The 17,270-nt window shown below is 43.7% G+C and overlaps 1 protein-coding gene across 9 annotated transcripts in view; it reads left to right on the forward strand.

Annotated features, from left to right (window-relative positions):
• mia2 (MIA SH3 domain ER export factor 2) overlaps nucleotides 1-16,892 on the forward strand; it is a 27,376-nt gene extending 10,484 nt beyond the window's left edge. For all 9 annotated transcript variants that reach the window (XM_064953469.1, XM_064953471.1, XM_064953470.1 and 6 more), the window contains 15 exons: nucleotides 107-218; nucleotides 2,983-3,029; nucleotides 3,127-3,217; nucleotides 3,833-3,971; nucleotides 8,211-8,312; nucleotides 8,541-8,601; nucleotides 8,716-8,751; nucleotides 8,834-8,901; nucleotides 9,022-9,104; nucleotides 11,522-11,659; nucleotides 12,282-12,410; nucleotides 13,625-13,747; nucleotides 14,177-14,226; nucleotides 14,380-14,545; nucleotides 15,212-16,892. In XM_064953469.1, the coding sequence (XP_064809541.1) occupies nucleotides 107-218; nucleotides 2,983-3,029; nucleotides 3,127-3,217; nucleotides 3,833-3,971; nucleotides 8,211-8,312; nucleotides 8,541-8,601; nucleotides 8,716-8,751; nucleotides 8,834-8,901; nucleotides 9,022-9,104; nucleotides 11,522-11,659; nucleotides 12,282-12,410; nucleotides 13,625-13,747; nucleotides 14,177-14,226; nucleotides 14,380-14,545; nucleotides 15,212-15,393 (1,527 nt within the window). In that variant the 3' untranslated portion in view covers nucleotides 15,394-16,892. The remainder of the gene's footprint in view (nucleotides 1-106; nucleotides 219-2,982; nucleotides 3,030-3,126; nucleotides 3,218-3,832; nucleotides 3,972-8,210; nucleotides 8,313-8,540; nucleotides 8,602-8,715; nucleotides 8,752-8,833; nucleotides 8,902-9,021; nucleotides 9,105-11,521; nucleotides 11,660-12,281; nucleotides 12,411-13,624; nucleotides 13,748-14,176; nucleotides 14,227-14,379; nucleotides 14,546-15,211) is intronic.
• Nucleotides 16,893-17,270: the final 378 nt, after the last annotated feature.

The raw sequence follows: 17,270 nt of genomic DNA on the forward strand, positions 1-17,270 counted from the left end.
AAAGTGCTTTTGGACATGTCGTGTGTGATCTGTTGCATGTATACAACACAAGAAGTTCTCAAGACTAAAATAGAGTTTGAGTGGTAAAGCCTTCTTTCTCCATCAGTCCTTGACAGACTGCCTGTTGAAGATGAAGGACTGGGATTCAGTGCTGGAGGACGGCACCAACAGAGAGGAGAGGAGTGGGACACAAGGGATAGAGAATGGAGAAGGACAAGGTGAGATTCTCTTGATGTACACAAGGCTGACCCCATTTTATTTATTTTTATTTCACCTTTATTTAACCAGGTAGGCCAGTTGAGAACAAGTTCTCATTTACAACTGCAACCTGGCCAAGATAAATTAAAGCAGTGCGACATAAACAACAGAGTTACACATGGAATAAACAAACGTATAGTCAATAACACAATATAAAAAAATCTATGCACAGTGTGTGCAAATGAGGTAAGGCAATAAATAGGCTGTCGTGGCGAATTAATTACAATTTAGCAATGAAACACTGGAGTGATAGATGTGCAGAAGATAAATGTGCAAGTAGAGATACTGGGTGCAAAGGAGCAAAATAAATAACAGTATGGGGATGAGGTAGTTTGATGGGATATTTACAGATGGGCTATGTACAGGTAATCTGTGAGCTGCTCTGACAGCTGATGCTTAAAGTTAGTGAGGGAGATATGAGTCTCCAGCTTCAGTGACTTGTAATTCGTTCAAGTCATTGTCAGCAGAGAACTGTAAGGAAAGGAGGAATTGGCTTTGGAGGTGTCGTGACATTGTATTAGTTAATGTGACGACTGCTCATCGAATGATTAAAGGTTTCTAATTGCGTGATTAACTGAATCAAGCAATTATTAACTCATTAACCTTGGGCACCATGGGAAAATGTATTGAGTTTCTATTTCCCAAATTAACAAATAATATCAGAATATCGATTTCACAACAGCCGCTAATTAACTAGTTACCTCTACAGTCTCGTTCTGAACGTCGCATAATCCGGGAATCTGCATGGACCCGGGTCCCACCAATGAGTTCGTACCACACCAATCTTAGTTGAGTATTTATTTACTAGAAACACAAAAACACATTCTAGGCTATTGATTAGGACTTAGTATAACGGGCCAACACACTATGGCGTGTGTTACCCAAAAATGGGGATTTAAAAGAGAGCGAAAAAGAAAGTACACGAGAGACATATACATTTGGGTGATTTTGTCAACTATGCTTATTCTAACTGTAGCCTTGCCCCCAAACTGCCGCTCTTATGGGTCAGAATATAATGATGTAATTACGTGGGGAAGGTCTCCGTGGATTCTCCCCGTGGGGAAGGTCTCCGCGTGGACTGTTCAGGCTGCTCAATGACGCACTTCTCCGGCGCAACTCTGGTCGTCCTCACGATGTCAGTGTCCTTTTGGCTTAGGAGTCTGTTCCCTCACCCTTGTTCTGGAAGGGCTCTTCTGAGGCCAGACAGCTCAGCGCTCACAGCGTAGGAATGAAACGGTGTAGATAACATGATTCGATGGGAGGTGGAGGCTAGGTGGTTCAACTTGAATTCACCCTCTTAGACACAGCTACTCATCCGTAGCTTGGGTAGAAAAATATTTCTTTGTCTTCAAACTTGTGTTGCGTTTTGGGTTCGTTGACTTTTTAGACCTTGGGTCACATAGTCTTATCTGTAAATTCTTCACTCACAGGTTTTATACCCTCGGGTCAGAAGTGGGCGTAACCGCCTTTAGGGCAATTCTCTGGGCGTACCAAGTTAAGAGGCAAGGTCTAGATTTTACTCAAATCCAATTTTAGACAACTAACTTCACATTTCATCTTTACCAAAACATTCTCTTTGATTTGGACATTTTCCGTATAACGCACAATGTATTAACATCAAACATATACTAGGTAAACTGTTGACGTTACAATGTTTTCGTAATAACGTCACCTATTTAATAACAAAACAAAAATGACATACATTTTCATATTCCATCTATCGTCATGACCACCATTGTGGCTGACGGAAACCATTGTTCCAAAGTCCCTTTATTTCATGTTTAAGGTTCTCCATAGTAACAGGACAAAAGGAATTTGTCTGTGGCCTAAGATTTACCAGGGGCGTGAGGGGTCATAAAAACCCCACATCTTCAGACCTCTAGATCTCTCCTCCTCTGTTGGGGTTGAGAGATAATCTGTAGGGTTGTGGTCTCCTGTAACCTGACCTGATCAGGACAGTCATGACAATGGTGACCAGTGAAATAGACCTGCTGGAGCGCATGCTACAGGTGGGTGCTGCTATGGTGACCAGTGAGCTGAGATAAGACGGGGCTTTACCTAGCAAAGACTTGTAGATGACCTGGAGCCAGTGGGTTTGGCGACGAACATGAAGCAAGGGCCAGCCAACGAGAGCATACAGGTCGCAGTGGTGGGTAGTTTTTGTGGCTTTGGTGACAAAACGGATGGCACTGTGTTAGACTGCATCCAATTTGCTGAGTAGAGTGTTGAAGGCTATTTTGTAAATGACACCGCTGAAGTCAAGGATCGGTAGGATGGTCAGTTTTACGAGGGTAAGTTTGGCAGCATGAGTGAAGGAGGCTTTGTTGTGAAATTGGAAGCCGATTCAATTTTGGATTGGAGACGCTTAATGTGAGTATGGAAGGAGAGTTTACAGTCTAACCAGACACCTAGGTATTTGTCCACATATTCTAAGTTAGAACCGTCCAGAGTAGTGATGCTGGACAGGCGGGCAGGTGCGGGCAGCGATCGGTTGAAGAGCATGCATTTAGTTTTACTTTAATTTAAGAGCGGTTGGGAGGCCACGATAGGAGAGTAAGGCATGGTCAGCAGGCTTTTGCTCACCATCTCTTTGGATCGATATGCACAGCCATCATTGGATATTTATTTTTAAGGAGTCAAGATATTGACTGAGGGATGTGTCTCTACAAATGTGTATGTGTCTTCCCAGATTTAACTTATTTGTTTGTATTTTTTGGTCCACAGATAACCATCAACGACGAAGAATACAGAAACTCATTCATGCAGCCAAGGTATGTCTTCTCTTCAACAACTGAAATTATGGCTTAAAAACAACTCTTATCAGCGATTAATGGAAGATATGAGACTTTTTTTTCTTCTTGTCTTTAGATGAATGCAGACTTGAAGTCGGTGGATGAAGACAAGGACAGGGTGTTTGCTAAGCTAGCAGATGAAGTCAAGGCCAAGGAGGACCTCCAAGGTAAGCAGAGTAGTCAGCTGTTCAATAGTAATTCCTCTGATCACGGTGGGTAACAAAACAACGTTTGTTTTATAATGTACATAAATGTAGTTCTATTGAAAGACGCTTCAATAGCTGTTTTCATGATAACAGACCATTTTTACATTTTGGTCATTCAGCAGATGCTCTTATCCAGAGCGACTTACATTAATCTTAAAATGGCGAGGTGAGAACCACATCGCAGTCATAGTAAACGTTTTCCTCAATGAAGTAGCTATTAGCAAAGTCAGTGCAGGTAAGAAAAGCCAAATACTAGGGTTAGTTCAAGAAAAGCGAGGGTGTTTTGGGAATAATCAAGATGTAAAGACAAATGGTCGGTTTCCCAGACACAGATTAAAGGGATACTTAGCATTACTCGTAGATACCCATAGACTTCCAGTTATTGCACCAAAGCTAGTTAGCATTGGTTCATGAAACTACCTCTAACGTCCTTCATACTGGACAGAGATTACATAAAACTGGTATCCACAAGTTCATCTGACTTTGGGGAAGTCGATTTAAAGGGCCTCATTACCAAAATCCCAAAGTATCCCTTTGAGCCTAGACCTGGATTTAACAGCTTTACTGTTGTTGCAGAAGGGATTAAGAAACTGGAGAACGAGAAGGCCTCTCTGCAGACAGACAGTGAGAAGTACACGGGCCAGGTGCAGACACTCCAGCAGAAACTGCAGATCATGACAGAGATGTACCAGGAGAATGAGCTCAAACTACACAGGTACTGTACGGGAGCCACACCAACACTCACCCAAATGCACAGCTTCATCTATAAACATTCAAATCAAATAACATTTTATTGGTCACATACACGTGACTGGCAGCTGTTATTGCGGGTGTCACTGTCTCTTGACAGTGCAGTAATATCTAACAAGTAATATATAAGACATTACACAACATATACACACATCTAAGTAGGAATGAATTAAGACTATATACATATGGACGAGCGACGTCAGAGCGGAACGGATACAGTAGAATAGTATAGAAAAACAGTATATACATATGAGATGAGTAATGCAAGATATATAAGAATTAAGTGTCTAAGATACCATAGTATAGAGTACAGTATATACAGTGGGGCAAAAAAATATTGTCAGCCACCAATTGTGCAAGTTCTCCCACTTAAAAAGATGAGATGTGATTTTCTGGATTTTTCTCATTTTGCCTGTCATAGTTGAAGTGTACCTATGATAAAAATTATAGGCCTCATCTTTTTAAGTGGGAGAACTTGCACAATTGGTGGCTGACTAAATACTTTTTTGCCCCACTGTACATATGAGATGTGTAATGCCAGATATGTAAAACATTATTCAAGTGACGAGTGTTCCATTCCTTAAAGTGACCAGTGATTCCTAGTCTATGCCTATAGGCAGCAGTCTCTAATGTGCTAGTGATGGCTGTTAGAAGCTGTTTTTCAGTCTCTCGGTCCCAGCTTTGATGCACCTGTACTGACCTCGCCCTCTGGATGATAGCGGGGTGAACAGGCAGTGGCTTCGGGTGGTTGATGTCCTTGATGATATTTTTGGCCTTCCTTACTTCCCGTTCAAAAAATGTAGAACCAAGAAACCAATATAGCCCTTGGTTCACTCCAGACCTGACTGCCCTTGACCAGCACAAAAACATCCTGTGGCGTACTGCATTAGCATCGAATAGCCCCCACGATATGCAACTTTTCAGGGAAGTTAGGAAACAATATACACAGGCAGTATGGAAAGCAACAGTCCCAGAACTTGTCACTGTAAAGTCCATGGAGAATAAGAGCAGCTGCCCACTGCACTGAGGCTAGGAAACACTGTCACCACCGATAAATCCACAATAATTGAGAATTTCAATAAGCATTCTTCTACAGCTGGCCATGCTTTCCACCTGGCTACCCTACCCTGGTCAAAACAGCTCTGCACCCCCCACAGCCTCTTGCCCAAGCCTCCCACATTTCTCCTTCACCCAAATCCAGATAGCTGAAAGAGCTGCAAAATCTGGACCCCTACAAATCAGCCAGCTAGACAATCTGGACCCTCTCTTTCTAAAAAAATGATCTGCTGAAATTGTCGCAACCCTTATTACCAGCCTGTTCAAGTTCTCTTTCATACATCGTCTGAGATCACCAAAGATTGGAAAGCTGCCGCGGTCATCCCCCTCTTCGAAGGGGAGACACTCTAGACCCGAACTGCTTCAAACCAACATCTACCCTGCCTTTTCTAAGGTCTTCGAAAGCCAAGTTAACAAATCCCACCATCCCTTCTCCGCTATGCAATCTGGTTTCTGGTCCTAAACGATATCATAACCTCCATCGATAAGAGACTGTACTGTGCTGCCGTCTTCATCGACCTGGCCAAGGCTTTTGACTCTGTCAATCACCACATTCTTATCGGCAGTCTCAATAGCCTTGGTTTCTCAAATGACTGCCTCGCCTGGTTCACCAACTACTTTCTGATAGAGTTCAGTGTGTCAAATTGGAGGACCTGTTGTCTGGACCTCTGGCAGTCTCTGTGGGGGTGCCACAGGGTTCAATTCTCGGGCCGACTCTTCTCTGTATACATCAATGATGTCACTCTTGCTGCTGGTGATTCTCTGATCCATCTCTACGCAGACGACACCATTCTGTATATTTCTGGCCCTTCTTTGGACACTGTGTTTACTAACCTCCAGACGAGCTTCAATGCCATACAACTTTCCTTCCGTGGCCTCCAACTGCTCTTAAATGCAAGTAAAACTAAATGCATGCTCTTCAACCGAACGCTGCCCGCCCGTCCAGCATCACTACTCTGGACGTTTCTGACTTAGAATATGTAGACAAATACTTAGGTGTCTGGTTAGACTGTAAACTCTCCTTCCAGACTCACATTAAGCATCTCCAATCCAACATTTTATTTAGACTCAGCTTCTAATTTCGCAACAAAGCATCCTTCACTCATGCTGCCAAACATACCCTCGTAAAACTGACCATCCTACCGATCCTTGACTTCAGCGGTGTCATTTACAAAATAGCCTTCAACACTCTACTCAGCAAATTGGATGCAGTCTAACACAGTGCCATCCGTTTTGTCACCAAAGCCCCATATACTACCCACCACTGCGACCTGTATGCTCTCGTTGGCTGGCCCTTGCTTCATGTTCGTCGCCAAACTCACTGGCTCCAGGTCATCTATAAGTCTTTGCTAGGTAAAGCACCGCCTTATCTCAGCTCACTGGTCACCATAGCGGCACCCACCAGTAGCACGCGCTCCAGCAGGTATATTTCACTGGTCACACCCAAAGGCAATTCCTCCTTTGGCCGCCTTTCCTTCCAGTTCTCTGCTGTCCATGACTAGAACGAACTGCATAAATCACTGAAGCTGGAGACTCCCTCACTAACTTTAAGCACCAGCATTCAGAGCAGCTCACAGATCACTGCACCTGTACACAGCCCATCTGTAAATAGCCCATCCTCACTACCTCATCCCCATACGGTTATTTGATTTATTTTGCACCTTTGCACCCCAGTATCTCTACTTGCACATTTATCTTCTGCACATCTATCACTCCAGTGTTTAATTGGTATAATGTAATTATTTTGCCACTATGGCCTGTTTATTGCCTTTCCTCCCTCATCCTACCTCATTTGCACACACTGTATATAGACTTTTTCTATTGTATTACTGACTGTGTTTGTTTATTCCATGTGTAACTCTGTTTGCCAAACTGCTTTGCTTTATCTTGGCCAGGTCGCAGTTGTAAATGAGAACTTGTTCTCAACTAGCCTACCTGGTTAAATAAAGGTGAAATAATTCTGACATTGGGTGCTGTAGGTGTCCTGGAGGTCGGGTAGTTTGCCCCCGGTAATGCGTTGGGCAGATCGCACCACCCTCTGGAGAGCCTTGCTGTTGTGGGCAGTGCAGTTGCCATAGAAGGTGGTGATACAGCCTGACAGAATGCCCTCAATTGTGCATCTGAAGTTTGGGTTTTAGGTGACAAGCCAAATTTCTTTAGAGGCTCTGTTGTGCCTTCTTCACAAAGCTATCTGTGTGGGTGAACGATTTCAGTTTGTCTGTGGTGTGTACACCAAGGTACTTGAAGCTTTCCACCTTCTCCGCTGCAGTCCCGTCGATGTAGATAGGGGGGTGCACCTTCTGTTTCCTGAAGTCCACGATCATCTCCTTTTTGTTTTGTTGACATTGAGGTTGTTTTCCTGGCACCACACTCCTAGAGCCCTCACCTCCTCCCTGAAGGCTGTGTCATCATTGTTGGTAATCAAGCCTACTACTGTTGTCGTCTGCAAACTTGATTGAGTTGGAGGCATGCTTTGCTACGCAGTCATGGGTAAACAGGGAGTACAAGAGGGAGTGGATGTGATGTTTCCTTCCTTCACCCCCTGGGATGGCCCGTCAGGAAGTCCTGGACCCAGTTGCGCAAGGCAGGGTTCAGACCCAGGGCCTCGAGCTTAATGATGAGCTTGGAGGGTACTATGGTGTTAATGGCAGCGCTATAGTCAATAAACAGCATTCTTATAGGTATTCCTCTTGTCCAGATTGGATAGGGCAGAGTGATGGCGACTGCCTCCTCTGTGTCTCTTTTAGGGTGGTAAGCAAACTGAAGTGGGTCTAGGGTGGCAGGTAAGGTAGAGGTGATATGATCCTTGACTAGTCTCTCAAAGCACTTAATGATGACAGAAGTGAGTGCTACGGGGCAATAGTCATTAAGTTCAGTTACCTTTTGCCTTCTTGGGTACAGGGACAATGGTGGCCATCTTTAAGCACCAGCCAGCTGATCTGCACATGCTCTGAGGACGTGGCTAGGGATGCCGTCTGGGTGGGTCTAGGGTGGCAGGTAAGGTAGAGGTGATATGATCCTTGACTAGTCTCTCGGCCACAGAGAAGGAATGCCCACATTCAAGGTTTCACTAATTAGAGTGGGGCTATTGAACTGTACTATGCCTGATAATATCTGTCTGATACTGGGTTTTCTCCCCTGGTGTCAGGATGTTGACTGTGGAGGAGAGGGAGCGTCTTCAGAAGGACGAGAAGCTGACCAAGGCTGACAAGAGCATCACCCTGGCCGTGGAGGAGCTCAATAGCTACAGGTCAGTTTCTGCATGGATTTTGCCTTAGCACTAGACTGCTGATTCCAATAACTCATCAAACTTTGATTATTTGAATCAGCTGTGAAGTGCTAGGGCTATAACCCAAAGCGTGAACCCCAGAGGGAGTTCCTGTCAATCAAATAGATCCAATGTGTTCTATGAGACTCTACTTTGCGGGGTGTTTTTGTTGTGAGTGCTTGTCTCAGGGTGCAGTTTTCACACATACAGGCAAAGGGCACAAGACCTGGAGGATGAGCTGGAGAAGACTAACCAGGCCTACAAAACCCAGGTGGGAGATCTGACACTGTTGTATCATAAGAGACTGGGAGAGGGCAAAAACATTCACCATGTGCAATGATGATGTATGGCCAATAACTCATTTAATTCTCTTTCCATCTTTCAGATAACTTCTCAGGAAAAGAAGGCACACAATAACTGGGTAAGTACATAGTTGCATCATACATACACTATGGAGCACACATCAGGCAACTCATCTGTAATTTCTGTTGTCTGCATTGTAGCTAGCAGCACGAGGTGCTGACCGCGACCTGGCTGAAGTTAAAAGAGAGAATGCACACCTCAGGCAGAAGTAAGTACTAAATAATACTTTTCTATTGAAGTCAGTTTCACCAGACATGGCAGTTGTCGCTACAAAATAGTATTTCCCTGTAGTGAGAAGTATTCTCCAGCTGTGGTTTTCTCCATGCAGGTTGACTGATACTCAGTTCAAGCTGGATGTTGTGGAGAAAGACCCCTATACTCTGGACAACATGGACAGACCTCTGTTCAGAGGTGAGTCTCTAATAAACCTCCCTAACTGGAATAATATCTTCTGCTAAATCTCAGCTCGCCCGGTAACCCCTACTCCATACATTGAGAGGGTTGGATAGGGGGAAGCAATATGGTGACAATCCAAATGCAAGATGAAGTTAACACAACTGCTTATAGCATAAAACTGGTTATGGGCGACAGGTAGCCTAGCGGTTAGGACAGTTGGACCAGTAATTGAAAGGTTGCTGGTCTAAATCACCGAGCTGACTAGGTGAAACATTGAAACATCTGTCAATGTGCCCTTGGGCAAGGCACTTAACCCTAATTGCTTCAGGGTTACCATCAATAATGGTTAATTCTTGGCTCTGACTCAGGGGGTGTAATATTTCCAATTCACACATGCACTTGTACATGTGTGAAATAGGACAGATGTAAGCACCCACCTAATTATAATTTGTATAATATCCATCCTCTCAGATCTACAGGAGTGCATCAAATCAAATGTTATTTGTCACATGCTTCAAAAACAGGTATAGACTAACTGTGAAATTCTTACTTACAGGCCCTTCCCAACAATGCAGAGAAAAAGAATAACAAATACACAATGAGTAATGATAACTTGGCTCTAATTTTAAAATCTATATACACTGGGTACCAGTACTGTGTTGATTTGCAGGGGTATGAGGTAATTGAGGTAGATATGTACAGTGTATCTGGAAAGTATTCAGACCCCTAGACTTTTTCCACATTTTGTTACGTTACAGCCTTATTCTTTAATTGATTGGTGAGGGGGAAAAAACTATTCAATCTACACACAATACCGCATAATGAGAAAGCACTTTTTGTTTTTTGTGCAAATTTATGAATTTCAAATGGAAATGTCAAATTTTATATAAGTATTCAGAGTCTATACTCAGTTCATCATACCCAAGTCTTCTTGGGTATGAAGCTATAAGCTTGGCTCATCTGTATTTGGGGAGTTTCTCCCATTCTTCTTTGCAGATCATATTAAGCTCTGTCAGGTTGGATGGGGAGCATCGCTGCAGAGCTATTTTCAGGTCTCTCCAGAGATGTTCGATTGTGTTCAAGTCCAGACTCTGGCTGGGCCACTCAAGGACATTCAGAGACTTTTCCCAAAGCCACTCGTGCATTGTCTTGGCTGTGTGCTTAGGGGTCTTTGTACTGTTGGAAGGTGAACCTTTGCCCCAGTCTGAGGTCCTGAGCGCTCTGGAGCAGGTTTTCATCAAACATCTCTCTGTACTTTGCTCCGTTCATCTTTCCCTCCATCCTGACTAGTCTCCCAGTCCCTGCCCCTGAAAAACATCCCCACAGCATGATACTGCCACCACAATGCTTCACCGTAGGGATGGTGCCAGGTTTCCTCGAGGCTTGGTATTCCGGCCAGAAATTTCAATCTTGGTTTCATCAGACCAAAGAATCTTGTTGCTCATGGTCTTGAGTCCTTTAGGTGCCCTTTGGCAAACACCAAGCGGGCTGTCATTTGTCTTTTTCTGAGGAGTGGCTTCCGTCTGGCCACTCTACCATAAAGGCCTGATTGGTGGAGTGCTGCAGAGAGGGTTGTCATTCTGGAAGGTTCTCTCATCTCCACAGAGGAACTCTGGAGCTCTGTCAGTGACCATCAGGTTCTTGGTCTCCTCCTTGACCAAGGCCCTTCTCCCCCGATTGCTCAGTTTGGCCAGGTGGCCAAACTTCTTCCATTTTAAGAATGATGGAGGCCACTGTGTCATTGGTGACCTTCACTGCTGCGGAATGTTTTTGGTACCCATCCCCAGATCTGTGCCTCGACACAATCCTGTCTCTGAGCTCTACGGACAATTCCTTCGACCTTATGGCTTGGTTTTTGCTCTGACTTGCACTGTCAACTGTGGGAGCTTATATACGGGTGTGTGCCTTTCCAAATCATGTCCAATCAATTGAATTGACCACAGGTGGACTTAAATCAAGTTGTAGAAACATTCCAAGGATGATCAATGGAAACAGAATGCACCTGAGCTTGATTTTTGAGGCTCATAGCAAAGGGTCTGAATACTTGTATAAACAGAAATACCTAATTTACATATTTAAAAAAAATTCTAAACCTGTTTTCACTCTGTCATTATGGGGTATTGTATGTAGATGATAAATTGTAAACCATTATAGAAAAAGGCTTTAATGTAACAAAATGTGGAAAAGGTCAAGAGGTCTGCGTACTTTCCCACTGTACATGTAGGTTGGGGTAAAGTGACTAGGCAACAGGATAGTTGGACAGTAGCAGTCAAAGAGTTGGTGCAAAAAGGTTCAATGCAGATAGTTAGTCCTTGTAGCTACTGGTTAACTATTTAGATGTCTTATGGCTTGCCTATCATGTTCTGGGTGTTGATTTAGAATTTCTGTCATTATTCTGTACGTTGAACCATATGTCCCTCCCTGTCCTGCAGGTGAAAGGTCACCGTATGGCCCCTCCCCCCTACATCGCCCCGCCTCTGAGAACAGAGCCTTCCTGTCTCCGCCTACCCTGATGGATGGCCCACTCCGCCTCTCTCCAAACTTCCCCCCCATGGGACCAGGAGGCAGAGGTGACTCCTCCAGTCCACGCCAATGCACTGCAGGCCTGGGTCATACAATAACACCACAGCTGAATTTACATGTCTTGTGACATGTGTGCCATGTTATACTCCTTGGAATGGCGTGTTATGAGTTTATATTTAGCAGAAATATTTTTACCTTTGTATTAAGTACCAATTTCCTATGTGCCATGACCTTGTAAAAATGACATTAAGAAAAATGATCTGCAGGATAATTTAAATAATTCAATGATATTACAGTTTTTTATTTTAGTCGTCTTATTGACTAAAACAACGCTGAAAACCTGTTCTTAAGCACATAATACAAATGCGTACCAAGTCTTGATTGGCTGGAAGATTGGCACAACATCTGTTAAAGATGCTTATCTTTATAGTCTATATTGCCTTGGCAGTGAGCCAGCAGCAGCATAGAATTTCCTATCACCTACAGTGAGGGGAGTGTGGTCTTTGCACATGTTTTGGTCTTGTCATCCATGCTTCATGAACTCATTGACATTATGCTGGCTCTCCCTTTCTTACTCACCAACCACTCCCACATATCTCACCTCTTTCTCATATGCTCTTTGTCATGCTCTCTCTTTCTGCCCTCCCTCTTTCTCTCCCCCATAACCAGTATCCCGAGGCCTGTTAGATCCCCCTGGTGGGGTGGACTCTGATCGTAGTGGTGGTCCTCACTCTGACAGCGGCTCGATATCTCCCACCTGGGAGAGGGATCGCAGGGGCCCACCTATACACCCTCCAGGTACAGTGATGACCACCCGCTATCGCCCCCCCCCCCCCCTATGATCTCAGGCAGCAGCCGCTCCAATCACAATACACAGAATAACTTCTATCCTTCTGATATTCAAATCTTCTAGTCTACTCTTTGACACGTTCATTTGTTTTTTAATATCAGCCCTAAAGGGTTTGTTCTTTATTTACTTCAGTATGTTTTACCATCTTTCTACGTAAAGAGGCCCTGACTTTCTTTTGGGTTTTAGATAACTCACTCTAACCTGATTTACTAATTATGTTTGTTAACCAACTGTCAAAATATTTCCCCTCAGTTGGGTTACTATTTCAATTTCACGGTGAAGTCTACATCTGTTGTATTTGACACGTGACAAATACATTTTTATATGATTTGATTGTGGTGCTGTAGTGTGGTCAGCCGGCCCTGTGAAAGGTTTGAGATTCTGTCTTTTGGTTGTCAGTCTGTGAGGCATAGGTCAGTGAGTGTATGACTACTATTTGTCCAGTACTGATGTGGTCGGTTGTCGTAGTTCCAGCCTCACCTCTGTCTGAGTCATGTGACAGGACCACAGAGATGGGCAGAGTCAGCAGATTGGGCACACTGACTGCAGACCACTGCATTGAGGAGCCTGAGCCTCCACTGGTTGGTTCCAGAGTTTTCCCCCACCCACACTTTGGCCTTTGTCACCTGGGCCCCTACGCTACTCTAACCCAAGTCTGGCCTCAGCCTGGTTTGAGATGTCTAATATTCACTTGAATTAGGAACTATTTATTCAGTTGAGTTATCATGGGGGAGCAATTAGCATGTGGCATCACTGTATTTTGATTATACATTGACAATTCCATCATGCCCACCCTGCCTACTACTGTCACTGTTTTGATTTGTAATAACTCAATGCATCATGATTTAAATGTGTGCTTGTTTTTTGTTTCTGATATGATGGAGAGGCTTTTGCTTTTTGCTCCAATCCCCTTTGGACGAAGGGAGGATGGCTCATAATAATGGCTAGAATGTAGCGAATGGAATGTCATTAAACACATAGAAACCATGTGTTTGATATTATTCTGCTCCAGCCATTACCATGAGCCTTTCCAATTAAGGTGCCACCAACCTCCTGTGCTTTGTACACGTCTGACTGTGTGATCCCCTCCTTCGGCCCAGCTGGTCTAAATAAATCTGATGAAACAGTGCTCTCTCTCTCTTTTGTTTTGTTCCTCATAAAGGGTATATGTATCTAGACACAGGCCTTCCCTACAGGAGACCTCTGCCCGGAGCCCTTCCTATGGGCCCCCTTCCACCCAGGGGCCCCGGTCCTGCTGAGCCCCACAGCTTTGGCCACCAACCTGGTGAGAACCTTCCTTTCTAACATGTATTACAGGACCATAGATTTAGTTTTAAAATGTCTGAGATTATTTCTATGTCTGCACTACAGCCACTCTGTCAAATTAACTTCAAAAAGGTGTTTAGTGCTAGGAGTATGTAACTAAAGTGATGAAATATATTTTGAAGACAGGATCTTTAATGCTGACGTGATTCAGACCGATCTCCTTCGTCAGTAGTGAATTGTAGGAGTGTCGATGATTAGTATACCCCTGAAGAACAATCCAATGTTAGAGAATGGGCAGGATATTGTGCCTAATCTGGAAACTCCCTTGGTTTAATAGAGTTAAGCTAATAGCATTATCGAGGCATGAATGAGCCCTCTTCATCAAATAAACCCACCAAAGACGGAAGTGGATCTAGCTAGGTTATTACTGTTTTTCCTGTTCTTGCAGACTCGTCATTTATGGGAAACAGTATGGGTCCTGGTGAAAATGAAAGAGACGTAAGTTTTCTCACCCTTCTACTAACAATAGGGGTCCAGTCATGCACTCTCTTTCTCATATTTATATATAACTCATTTCCCCATGGGGATAATAGTGTTGTACCACTACAGTGCCCTCCATCATTATTGGGTATTTGAAATGTGTTCCCTCAGTCCCATCTGTCAGCACCTGGAGATCTGCGAATGGGACCTCCTCTCTTAGTACCCCCTGGTATGGGTCCTCTCCCACCCATGGACCACAGGGACCCTTACTTTGCACGCAAAGGCCCTTATGGACCTCCAGACTTTTTCTCCCCACGAGGTCCAGCCCCCATGGGCAGTAAGTATGCTGTTTTCCCTACATAATAAAGGCATTATGGGCCTTCCGAGTGGCGCAGTGGTCTAAGGGACTGCATCACAATGCTAGCTGTGCCACTAGAGATTCTGGGTTCGAGTCCAGGCTCTGTTGCTGCCGGCCGCGACTGGGAGACCCATTGGGCGGCGCACAATTGGCCCAGCGTCGTCCGGGTTAGGGGAGGGTTTGGCCTTGTCCCATCACGCACTAGCGACTCTTGTGGCGGGCTGGGCGCAGAGCACACTGATACGGTCACCAGATGTACTGTGTTTCCTCCGACACATTGGTGCGGCTGGCTTCCGGTTTAAGTAGACATTGTGACAAGAAACAGTGCGGCTTGGTTGGGTTGTGTTTTAGAGGATTCATGGCGCTCGACCTTCATCTCTCCCGAGTCCGTACAGCAGTTGCAGAGACAAGACTGTAACTACCAATTGGGGAGAAAAAGGGGTATATTAAAAATAAACATTTATAATGCATTTAAACTGCAGGTTAAATAGTATTACATGTTTTTATGTCATTTGTTTCTTTTAAGTTTTGGGTGGGAGATTGTCATTCCAAACATCATTTGCTACATCTTGCAGATGAAATGTCTCTGCCTTCATACTGTTAGACTGACCAAATGTAATCCTTTCCCCCTTATTTCACCTGTAGTGCGAGGACCACCTCCCCCGGGAATGTTCGGGCGAGTCCCCCCTCCACCACCGCAGCATATGGGGTACCCTCCCATGAGGACCCACCCAGACAGTTTTCCCCCTGGACCCCCTCCAAGGCCCTCTCCACCTGGCAGTGAAGTGTCTTCTGACCAATCTCCCTCTCCACATGATGTCATCTGAGCCATCTCTCTCTGTGCGGGAGAAACTCTCTTGGCCTGCTTCCTGTGTGAAACTTAATTTCCTGTTGTTGTGATAGTAGTGAGGGACTGAGCGTGTGTTCAGGGACTGTTTCCTGAAGTGTAACTTCAACATTCATATGACTCTTTCTCCCTTTTCTAGAGGCTGGGAGTGGAATTGTTTCCCCCACAGTCTGTTGCACACACAAACATAGATCACTGTGTCTTAGGACTTAATGAGAGAACAATACAGTACCACTAGGAGTACTGAGCAATCATTTATGTAAGTTTTTTTTTTTGTAGATTCACATAGCTGTATGAGTCATAATACTCATAAAACCTAGCAGTCAAACAGGGAATTGTTTCCAGTTGTTTTTCCAACCATTTTTCCCATTGGGGATTTTAGAAACACTTAAAATGGATGAATCGAGGCAAAGGTAAGAATCTCTATTAAAGATCTAATTTTCACTAAATGTATACTGAACAATAATATGAACACAACATGCAAGAATTTCACTGAAAGTTCATATGAGGAAATCAGTCAATTGAAATTAATTCCTTAGGCCCTAATCTATGCATTTCACATGACTGGGAATATTGATATGCAACTGTTGGACATAGTTACCTTAAGAAAAGGGCTTCCGGATCATGTCACGGTATTTCTGTGCATTCAAATTGCAATTGATAAAATGCTATTTTGCTTATGCTTGCCCATACCAAAACCAAGTTCACAACATCAAACTAATCACCCACATGACACCATACACATGGTCTGAGGATGCCAAATTCTCTAAAACGGCAGAGACAGCTTACTGGTGAGAAATAATCTTGAAATAGCTTTGGTGGGCATTCCAATTGAATGCTCCCTCAACTGTGGCATGTGACAACTGCACATTTTAGAGTGGCCTTCTATTGTCCAATGATAATGCTGTTTATTCAACTTCTTGATATGCCATTCAGGTGGATGGATTATCTTGGCAGAGGAGAAATGCTCACTAACATGTGTGCAAAACATTTGAGAAATAAGCTTTTTGTACATATGGAGAATTTCAGGGGTCTTATTTCAGCTTGTGAAACATGGGCCCAACACTTGTTGCATTTTATATTTTTCAGTGCAGTAATAAATTGGCTACATTTCTGTAAACTGTCTTGAGCAAGTTTTAAATTGACATTACCTGTTGGCAAAGGTGTCACCTAAAGATGTTCAGGGGCTTGCAGGGATTTGCAATTTTGCATGTCTAGTAATTAGCATTTTTTAAATCTGAATAAATAGAGCCGACTGTCTCCTTTGTCCGAGAGTTATCAAAATGTCACGCCAGGTTAAGCCTACACAGCCCTTAAGTGTTTCTGAAATCCCTACAGGAAAAGTGGAAAAATGATTTCTCTGACCACTAGGTGTTATGGGTATGATGACTCGAGCTATGTGAATCTGCCTTGTTCTGAGTGGTGACTTGGACTAACTTGAGTGTGTTTGCTTGTATTGTTAAAGGCCTTTTAAATCAATCTTATGTCCCTTGCATTCTTGACATGGGTATATAGAGATTGTGAAGGAATTGTCTAAATTGAGCTAAAAAAAATAACCGTCCATAGTTTGATCATTAAAGGTCATGGAATATGAAGAGATTTATTATAAAAATGTTATGCTCAAGTAATTCAATTGTAATGTTCATAGTATCAAATTTTTCATTAAAAATGACATTGGTCCTATTCAGGTATAGCTGTAACCTCATGATCTGAACCATAAGCTGTGCTAAGTCAAACGTCCAACGGAGTCTAGCTCTGACATGTAATTTGACCTTACAGGAACGCCTGATGAATATTAAGGGTGAGATGTTGCACAAGATTAAACACTGCAATAAAAACTAAGGATCAGAAACACTA

This window comes from Oncorhynchus masou, chromosome 32 (assembly GCF_036934945.1).
Source record: "Oncorhynchus masou masou isolate Uvic2021 chromosome 32, UVic_Omas_1.1, whole genome shotgun sequence".
Lineage (NCBI taxonomy): Eukaryota > Metazoa > Chordata > Actinopteri > Salmoniformes > Salmonidae > Oncorhynchus > Oncorhynchus masou.